At 40.2% G+C, this 10,859-nt stretch overlaps 1 protein-coding gene across 3 annotated transcripts in view; it reads right to left on the bottom strand.

The window, feature by feature from the left end:
* The window catches only part of SLF2 (SMC5-SMC6 complex localization factor 2), a 54,161-nt gene that overhangs the window by 4,315 nt on the left and 38,987 nt on the right, over positions 1-10,859 (bottom strand). For 2 of the 3 annotated variants that reach the window (XR_006821249.1, XR_006821250.1), the window contains exons 19-21: positions 9,621-9,689; positions 6,598-6,777; positions 1,617-1,990 (exon numbers count right to left, since the gene is read on the bottom strand). Coding sequence is in view for 1 of the 3 variants with exons in the window: in XM_046027306.1 (XP_045883262.1) it covers positions 6,742-6,777; positions 9,621-9,689 (105 nt within the window). In the remaining 2 variants the exon portion in view is untranslated. Of the gene's footprint in view, positions 1-1,616; positions 1,991-3,459; positions 6,778-9,620; positions 9,690-10,859 lie in introns of those variants that run through there. The other variant, XM_046027306.1, reaches the window with a different exon arrangement.

Genomic DNA, 10,859 nt, shown 5'->3' with positions numbered 1-10,859 from the left:
GGAGAACAGGCAGATACACACTGGCCTGAAGGAGGGTGAACAAGATTCAAATGGCTCTGTCATTATTGAACTAAAAGGACTCTGGGAAAGGACTTTGGGAAAGACATGCCATCGCTCTTTCCTGAATTCCCCACAGCTCAGTTTGGCACTTCATCATACAGTCTCGTAGTTTGGGCTGCCGTGTGTGACTGCAGATCGCTAGACAGCAGGGCCCACGCTACACTTCCGCCTCCCCCAGCACTCTGTAAATAGGATGTGTGTATGTGGAGGGGGAGGTAGCTGGGGAGAAATGCTTATGTTAAAGTGTACACACACTTAGACTAGCCAGCTTCATTTAAAATACTGTACCCTCTTTCTATCCTGAGGGATTCATAGCTCCATTTTATAGACGAGAAAACAGGCTCTAAGAGGTTAAGTGGCTGGCCTTGAAATTCTTTCTTGTTTACAGAGAGGATAATCAGTTCTGGAAAAGCCTGAGAAGAGGGAAATGGGGTACACCTGAAGGGGAATTATCAAAGGCATAAATGTGCAAGTTCGTGCACGGATGTGTACTGGAGGAGAAGGCTTCTAGAAAGGAAGGGGTATGAAAGAGAAAAGGGAATTTATTGTGTTGGGATGGGAAGCTTGCTAGTGGGAAACAGAAGGGAAAAGTCAGCAAATAGTTTGGGAGAGACCACAGAAGAAAATCCTAATAGAGAAAGGAAGTCCAAGCTGGGAAGTCCAGGAAAGACATGGCTAAGAAAAATAAGTCTGCAGTCCTGTGGGAAAGTGGGTTGGGGGCGGGAGTGGGAGACAGAGGAGGGAGGGTGGGAAGATGGCTAGCCCTGCAGTACCAGACAGGAGATTGGACCACAGGGGCCCAGTGGGTTGCACGACACGTCTCCTCCTGTTCTCATATAACTCACGGTGCCCACTTCAGGTCCCTGTGCAGCTGCAGTGATCAGGTGACGGGTTTAGCATCCCACTCGCGCCTACACCCTGTGAGGCAAGCCTTTCTCCTCAAAGGTGCCCAGACGGCAGTCAGAACCTCACACGTTTCAAATGAACAGAATGTGTAAGTGACAATGCAGAATCCCAGCATGGTGCTTACACAGCAGTAGTTGAGCAGTTAAGGAAGGATCCTGATAATGGAGATTTACATCACAATCCATTTCTCTCTGCCGTTCTCCCACTTGAGGCTCTGAACCTAATGGTCGGATGGGATGGCAATTAAAGAACTTTCTGTAGAAAGCCCCTCTGACAATGCTCTTCTCTGCAAATCAAGCTGATAAAACATGAATGAGGGGGAATACTGACAGTGGGAGAGACTCAAAATCAAAGGAAGAAATGAATCCTAACCTAGCCACTGACTTTGTGTCCTGGGACACTGGCAGGGCATTCGGTGTGCAGGTTCTCCCTCAGCCTTCAAGTCACTACACTGGCTGCTTCCCAGGGCGGCTAGGAGAGGATCCCATCCGAAAAGCTTCTGGTGTATGACTTCACAAGCACAACTGTACAATGTGGTTTTGTTTTTGCTAGGCTATTCTCCCCAGCTCTGCGATAAGAAAATGCCTGTTGTTCTCTGCCACCTACACACCAGCTTTTGGCTCCAGGCTTTGCACATAGCAGTTACTCACTGTATAGCAGGGATCCTAGGTGAAGGGGGTCGGTATGAACTCCTGAAACTTGAGCAGAGGTTCCCTGAGGCAAAGAACTCTGGCCTAGTCAGGTTGTCCTGCTTCCTGTCCACTGTGGTTGCATTTTGGTTCCTGCTTGGCCATCTCCACCTCTGGTTTGCCCAGCACTCTCCCTTTAGGTGGCGTGATCTTTATTTGGGCCAAATACACAGCTGAGGTCCTTCTTCAGTAGGGACTGTCACCAGGGCACCAATGCTGTAGTCTCACTGTCCCACTCAGAAGCCTGTTTTGCCTGTTAAGTTGTCCTCCCAGCCAGTCGTCTTGGAGTCAGACCCAAAGCTGGGCCTTCTGGTTTGCCCTCTCTTGACTCCAGCCTGGGGAATGGTTAGCAAGGAAAAGGGAGTGTCAGGATATGGCGACAACTGATGGAAATCACCACCTACCATCCCTTCTCGGCTTTGGCATGCTGAGTCCTAAAAAAGCCATAAATTTATATATACATGTGTATATATACATACACATATATTATATATATATATATATATATGTATTTTTTTTTTTTTTACCAGTAGAGACAGCGCTGGACAGAGAAGGCTCTGGAGCTGTCAGAAGGAAGAGAGCATACCCACACTACAATTTTAAGGTATGGTTTGCTTAGATGTCAGTGAACCCCTAAGTGCCTTCGTTCAACTTATTTTAAGTAATCTCTACATCCAACATGGGGTTCAAACTCACAACTCGAGTAGCATGTTCTGTTGACCAAGCCAGCTAGGTGACCCTCAAGTTCAATTTTAACTGTCATCTGAGAAGAGCTTCAAATTAGAGCTAAATAATACCTAGCATATATGCCAGGCACCTTGCTACGTACTTTTCATGCATTATTCCCTTAATCCTTATAAGCTCTGAGATAGACACATTATTCCTTTCAACAGATGAAGAAACTAAGGTTCAGACAGGTTAAGTAACTTGCCAAAGATCAAACGGTTGGTTTGGTCAATCTGGGATCTGAGGTCAGGACTAAGGTCAAAGTCAAGGCCCTGAACTTGCACAAGGCTATACTGCCAGCATCCCAGTACTTAAGGCAGTATCATTGCTTTTGTCTGGCTGTTACTCCCCCACCCTTCTACCCCAGTCAGAAAAATGCTCACAAGTGGTCTTCTCCAAAGCAGTCTGTCAGAAGGGAGAAATATTGGCATGTTCTGGAACCTGAGGCCTCTGGCAACCATGCCTAGCCCTTCTATGAGCTCATAATAGTTTCTCCTGTGAGTTGTTAACTTGCGTCTCCCCTTAGTTGCCATATGCACAGCTTTATCAGCCTGGCAGGTGCAAGGTGGTCCTGAGCCCTGCTTCTGTATCATATGGCTTCCCCTTTCCTTGACCTAGGCTCTAGAACAAGGGAGGCAGGCCAAAGGGATTTCTTTCTAGTCCTCTTTGGCCAATAACAGTATTTGCACCCGGATGACAGAAGGTATAATTCATGAGAGATCTGTTTGTGTTGTTCATCACTGAATCCAATCCTCAAGAGTGCCCAGCATGTAGCAGGTACGCAATAGTTGTTGAATCATCCGAGTGAATGAGGTAATGTAAGAATGAGATTACTGAACTGCTGGCCACAAATTATGCAGCACATTATTAAGTAGTTTATGTAAAAGTGAACTGTGCACAACTGTAGCTTTATGTATTCCAGAAACAAGCGACATCAAGCCAAAAAAACAGGCTGAAGACTCCAAAGCAAGAGGAAAAAAGAATCAGTTTAAAAACTAGGGGGCAGGGCAGTGAAGAACCAGGACATTCCAGATATTTAACCATCCCCCACTCCCAAACAAATATTACCGAACACAGGTTCAAACTGAGAAAAAGCATTTTTAATAACACACACATACATTCATGGGACTTTAAACAAGAAGTAGTAAAAAAAAAGTCTTTAAAAAAAGAAATCTGCATTTACTTGTAAACTGCCTAAGAGCTGGTGGAGTAACTGGCTGGCAGGACCGCCCAGGGAGAGCAGATGCACAGATGACGAGGTGCCCCAGCACTGTAGATGAGCAAGAAATAACCATCGCAGAGCACGCTCCACATGCCCAGCCACCAGTACCCTAATCTTGCCTCCTTAGAGACAAACCAGGACAGTCTCTTCCCTAATTTTCTATCTCAGTTACTTGTTACTGGGTCACCTCTTAAATTTTTTATTTTTAAATTTAAAAATTACCCTTGGTTTAAAGACTCCACGCATTATTACTGGCCAGTCCCCACCAACTATACTTGTTTGGACAGAAATAAAAATGCAAATGCTCCTGACTGAGCCTGGATGACAACACACCTTTTTTCTCTCTCTTACATCTGGGGAGATTTTTGTGAAGTCAAAAGCAAGCTATTATTTGTACTTCAAAACAAAACCAAAATGCCAACCTTCCAAAAGGTGACAAAGGCACCGCTGCCGTCAGAGGATAGACAGGAAATGTACAAATGCTGTTACTTTACTGCTACATAGATGCATTTTGTGCATGGAGAGCCTCTTCACTTAACATGATATAACTAAGAGAATTATATTTTCCGATAACAAGAAAAGCAGTTCAGAAAAGGCAAACAGTTACACACAAAAGCATAAACACTTACAAGTACCTTAATTTTCAGCTTGCAATAAGGGTAATAAGTTTGACATACATATCCAGAAAATTAGACAAGGTTATTGTTGGCACAGTAATATTGCCAAACACACCACCACTCAGTGCAAGCTTTGTTTGCCAAGTCCCAAAAGTGGCCTGACGTGTTCTGTGCAATGAACATTTTCTCCCCCCACTACCATCCCATTCACTGGGCAACAACAGCAGGAGGGAGACAGAGCATGGGGACTCAAGAGGGAGAAGGATAATACTTGATTTGGGAGAAAAGTCATGGGCTACTTGTGCTAAAAGAGAATCATCACAGAATTTGTATAAGAACCCAATGCAAATACTGACTGGAGTTATGACCTGGAGATGGAGACATCTACCACAGTCATAAATACAAGGGCTCAAACTGATGTCTGGCCATTTTTAAAGAGACAGGTGAAGTATTTTTCTCTAATGAAGAAAGACAATTAAAAATAGAGACTTTCCTTACTGGAACTGCTAAATAAAAATGTATCAAAGTGGTTTTAAATTTGATGAGCAGTTATCTCTTGAAACTGCAATACAAAAGGGTCACTTAAAAAAAAAACCTGAATAACCCACTTGTCCCCCCGTCAATGTACACAATTAGAAAATATTTACACACTGTAATTACAAGCAATATAAGCAGTATTTTATACTTTTGAGATTTTGTACACTTTACACAATGCAAAATGAGAAAAATATGAACACTTATAAAATTACACACAAATAATGTATCTACAAAGTATTAAATTACAAAGAGTGAAAGCCCCCATTGTTGGGCAGATAGATGCCAGAGTTTCAAGCTTCTGTCAAATAGAACTCTTTGTATCTATCTCATTAACCATAAGTGGCATTTTCTAATAATACCCTTGAGAGGTAGTATCAAGATAATAATATTCTTACCAGTAAACTCAACACAGAATAAAACTTTTGTTGGTCTGACTCCTGAAGCCTCATTCAGTCAGGGTTCTCGGGAGTTGATTTACGTCTTCCCTATAAAATCTCTAACTGCTCAATGCTTGACATGGGCTCAAAAGTTACTTATACTATTGTAAATGATAAATTTAAGATAAAATGCTTTTTACTCCTAAGCCTCAATTTAGAGGTAGAAAGCTATTTTTAAAAAAATTATTTTCTCCCCTCTCAAACCATAAACCTCAAGTCCAATTCCCTTCCTCTCCATCATCTCTTCCCCCACAACTGGAGACCTCAGAATGCTCAGGAAAGCAGTGTCATCCAAGTCAATATCGAAGGAAAAAAGTTGTTGACATTCTCATTCAAGAAACAAACCCCCGCCCCAAAAGGGACACTCAGTCAACAAAAGAATTTTTCAGTTAGCTAGTAAGAGTCTATTACTACCAAAGGCTTCAAAGGGCCCTTGGGCTAAGACCAGCATGTGCACTTCTACTAACCCTTCACCATTTAAACCCAAGGATGGCTTTCCAGTGTTTAAGAATACTTAGAGCAGCTGTGGTTTTCAAGTGCAACAAATTTAAAATACAAGCACACACACGCGCGTGCACACACACACACATACACACACACACACGCACACACACGCGTGTGCAATGTCCCAAAGAATAAACACCATCCAGGTCTCTGCCAAGCTTATATACTCATGAAAGTAAGGGTTTTGGAAACTTGTCCAGATCTTTAAACTTCTATACTATATCTGTAATATGGCTAACCAAGGGCCAGGATTCTAAGATTTAGCCAAGATTCTAAGATATAACCAGTATTTAAAAAATTATATATACATTTAAAAGGAATCCAAAACAAACTGCGTATGAATGTTTTGGCATGAAAACAGAGACACTATTTTATAGCTTAACCTCTTCCCCTTAAGGGGGATCTGGCAATATACAAATTTCTGATCCTTAACTGTTTAAATGTATTTTAAAAACCTTACAGATTTATAATCTTGAACTGTGAAGGAAAATATATGTATTGAAATCTCCCTGTGGTTTATAGCAATTACAGAAGAGATTTATTCTTTTTGTTATTAATCTCAGTTCTAAGTTTTCTTTTTGAGTCTTAAAATAACCAAGGGCAAAATGAAACCCAACTGGAACTTGGTCTTGATTTCCATGTCCAACTACTCAAGTTGGTCCAAACCCTCTCCTACATACTTCCTGTGATTATCCAAGTGCCATAAAAAAAAAAAAAAGGATAACTGGCTTACAATTTAGCAAAAGAAGTTAACAGGGGCAGGTTAGACATGCAACTATTAGTTGCTTCTACCACTGCCCTCTTGTTATATGATGCTGTTCTTTTTAAAATGTCAGTTGCTTTAAAATTAAGCAGATCATGTTTCATATCTGCTTTAGAAATGGCAATTTCTTCATTACCAGCTTCATACTAGATATTCAAGTGGCACATTTGCAGCACGTTTTCTTAGCATTCCACTGGAGTTTGTAGCATTCTTTCTACTCCTCTAGGAAAAGATCTTATTGAATTTCTCTTGGTCCATATTTTTGCTGCTTCAACTCCTGTTAAGAATCTGGTACCCAGAAGTCATGAAGCTGCCCCTAAAAAAGGGAAGGGGGAAAAAACAGGATAAAGGAAATCAGATTATGCATTAATCCTTATAAAACTACTAATCATCAAACAGGATTTTGGTAAAAGAAGTAATAAAATCTTTATATTATATATTTCCCTGAACATTTATGGTAATTGGAATCAGTTTTCACATTTTGTGATCCAACAATTAACAATTAATTTAAAAAAAGTACAAAATAAGTGCAAGATGTTTTCCTCACCAATACACACATGTGGAGGATCATATTTAAGAAGATTAAATAAAATGTTAAGGTGACTAACAGAAAAGTTTTGGTAGTAAATTCATTTATTTTAATACTATATCAGCAAAAGATGGCCAGGCTAAAACAAGATCTTTTGGGATCAGAAACTGAAGCTAACAACAAAACATTAGTTTAAGACTTCTCAAAGGCTGTTCTCAAAGAGCAGGCATATCTTATTAAGGCCAGTAACACCAAGAGATTCAAAATACAGAAGAGTTGAGATTACTTTTTCTAATTAATCTCCAGTGCTCCTGTTGCTTTGACATAAACTATAAGCAACTTCTAGGTCCTGTCTACTAAAATTATGGTTCTTGGACCAGCAGCACTGCCATAAATCTGAGAAACTGTTAGAAATGCAGCATCTCTCAGGTCCCACTCCAGACCTAATGAATCAAAATTGGCATTTCAACCAATTGATGCCTATACTCACATTAAAATTTGAGAAGCATAATTTTAGATAATAACATACCCATTAGTTTGTAAAAGGCAAATTTATAGTATAGCAAATGTAATACCAGTTGCTTACACTATGCCCCTTTTAAGCAAAGTCCCCTTAGACAGGATAACAGAAGCCTAACAAAAGGAAAAATAATAAATAAAACTGGACTTCATCACAGTTAAAAACTTTTGTTCTAGGGGCGCCTGGGTGGCTCAGTGGGTTAAAGCCTCTGCCTTTCGCTCAGGTCATGATCCCAGGGTCCTGGGATCGAGCCCCGCATCGGGCTCTCTGCTTGGCAGGGAGCCTGCTTCCTCTTCTCTCTGTCTCTGCCTGCCTCTCTCCCTACTTGTGATTTCTATCTGTCTATGTGCTGCCGAAGCGAGCACGTGATTTCTATCTGTCAAATAAATAAATAAAATCTTAAAAAAAAAAAAAAAACTTTTGTTCTACAAACGATACTATCAAGGCAATGAAAAGACAACACACAGAATTAGAGACTATATTAGCAAATTATACACCTAACAAGTGACTTGTATTTGGAACAAATGGAAATCTTCTACAATTCGATAATAAAAAGATAAAAAGCCCAATTAAAAAATGAGCAAAGGATTTCAACCGACATTTCTCCAAAGAAGCTACATGAATGGACAGCAGGCATATGAAAAGATGCTCAACATCATTCATCACTGGGAAATATGAATTAAAACCACAATGAGGTTCTAATACCAATCCCCTACTATAGCTATAATCAAAACCAAAGATAATAACAAGTGTTAGCAAGAATGTGGAGAATTGGGGCGCCTGGGTGGCTCAGTGGGTTAAAGTCTCTGCCTTCGGCTCAGGTCATGATCCCAGGGTCCTGGGATCGAGTCCCGCATCAGGCTCTCTGCTCAGCAGGGAGCCTGCTTCCCTTCCTCTCTCTCTCTGCCTGCCTGTCTCCCTACTTGTGATCTCTGTCTGTCAAATAAATAAATAAAATCTTAAAAAAAAAAAATGTGGAGAATTTAGAAAACTTATATATTCTTTTTTTTTTTTTTTTAAAGATTTTATTTGTTTGATAGTGAGAAAGAGAGAGCGTGCACGCACAAGTAGGGGGAGCAGCAGGCAGAGGGAGAAGTAGGCCTCCCGCTGAGCAGGGAGCCTGATGCAGGGCTCGATCCCAGGACCCTGGGATCATGACCTGAGCCGAAGGCAGACACTTAACGACTGAGCCACCCAGGCGCCCCAAGAAACCTTATATATTCTGGTGGGAATGTAAAACAGTGCAGCCACTTTGGAAAATAGTCTGGCAATTCCTCAAAACATTTAACATAAAATTACCGCACAACCCAGCATGCTATTCCACTCCTAGGTATACACCCAAAATATTTTCATTTGAAAACATGTTCACACTAAAACCCATGTGGTATTGTTCATGGAAGCATTATTTAGAACAGCCAGGAAGTGGAAGCATATTCAAATGTCCATCTAATAAGTGGATAATTCATATAATGGAATATTACTTGGCAATAGAAATGACATACATGCTACAACATGGATTCACCTGACATTATGTGAAAGAAGCCAGTCATAAAAGACCAGATAGTATATCGTTTCACTTAGAGGGAATGTGAATAGGAAAATCGATATAGACAGAAAAAACAGTGGTCACCTAAAGGCTTGGGAGGAACTGGGGATAGAAATACAGGTGGTTGGGAAATAGGCAGTGGCTGCTAATGGCTTCTGGGATTTCTTTCTGGAGTGACAAAAATGTTTTAAAGTACATTAAAACATTTGGTGGTGATGGTCACACAACTCTGTACATATACTAAAAACCACTTTAAATGAGTGAAATATGATACATGAATTTTATTTCAATAAAGCTATTAAGAAAAATGCTTCCCATGAAATATCAACCACCTTTGAGGCAACGTGACATTTTAAAATGGGCTCAACCATCTCTGGAAATAAGTTAATAAACAGAAAAGCAAACAAAAACTAAAAAACGCACACACATTATTATACTGGAGTTTTCAGTTTATCTTAAGATACCTAGAAGAAAGTGCTGTGTCATATTTTTTTCAAACAACATAAAAAGTTACCATTTAGCAAAACTACTAAGAATAAATAAAAAACTTTAATAAAATGACACCTGAGTAGGCCGACAGTTCTGGATTATTTCCTGCCATTTTCCATGTATCCTGGCAACCAGGTCTTTTACCTTAAAAACATCAAAAAGGGGAAAAGTAATCAGATCAAAACATCCTTAACTAAAATCCACTTAATGCTTGATAAAAGATCTGATAGTTGTGACAGGCCCACACCCAACAATTCAATTTAATTTCTGTCAAGAAAGAAAAAAAATGCTCATTTTCTGGAGGGGCTTTCAAATCACAGAGATTAATATAAGACTCCTCGATCACCATAACCTAAATTACTGAATGCTTAGGACTCTGTTTTCCCATTAGTTACTAAAGATCATCCAGAAAAAATGTGCTCCTTTCCTGCCTGCAAGACTTATATTTTCAACTTGCTGGCTTTTGAACACCCACATAGATAAGCTCAGGTGTGGGTTTGTTATAGGTCCCAAGGCTTTGGCTGTCCTTATCTTTCCAACTTCTATTTGAAAGACTCAAGGCCACAAAAAATGGCGGTCATTTGTTCCTTTCCACATTATCAGAAGATCCAAGATTCACTGTTCTGCCTCTCTACAGTTCTGCAAAGTACTACGAAACCCCTTCAAATACAAGGTCTATTCCTATGTTTGAAGGTTTAGTGAGTCTCTGCATGAAACCTAAACTTTCCTACCACTCTAGAGATTCTCGATTAGCTCTTAAACATAACTGCTTCAGAAAAATGTTCTAAACAAGTCAGGAATTTTATAGCTGATTTAAGTTTATAAAGTAAATTAAAAGGTCTACTTTCTTCTCCATTTAGAGTTCAGCAGATTCAGTTTCTCCAAAATAATCACCTTTTCTATTACAGGTTGTGAAGAGGCAACTCCTCAGCAGACCATCCCCCAGTGCAATTTCCACAGACCTCTTGTGTCTCTCTCCACTCTAAGTAAGAGAAGCCCTGGCACCAATCTATGCAGGCCCCTGGCTTTAAGAAACAAAGACCTTGGGTGGTCCCTTTTTAGCACATCTGTCAGCAGTAGCTACTACCACCAAGTTCTACGGGCCAGTAACTCTAGTCAATGTTCAAAAGAATGTGCTTTGAAACTATGGTTTCCCCTCTTAAGTCAAAGAGCTATCCCCTCCATATTTCTGAAAGTCTGCAATCTGATACAACTTCATTAGTGGCTCATCTCTGTATTTAACTGAAATCTACTAAAATAAATACACATAGTGAATCTAAATGGGCATTGCTGAAATGACTAACCTTTATAGCT

This window comes from Meles meles, chromosome 13 (genome assembly GCF_922984935.1).
Source record: "Meles meles chromosome 13, mMelMel3.1 paternal haplotype, whole genome shotgun sequence".
NCBI classification, from domain to species: domain Eukaryota; kingdom Metazoa; phylum Chordata; class Mammalia; order Carnivora; family Mustelidae; genus Meles; species Meles meles.
Note: the sequence above shows the minus strand (reverse complement) of the source record. Positions and strands in the feature narration are given on the sequence as shown.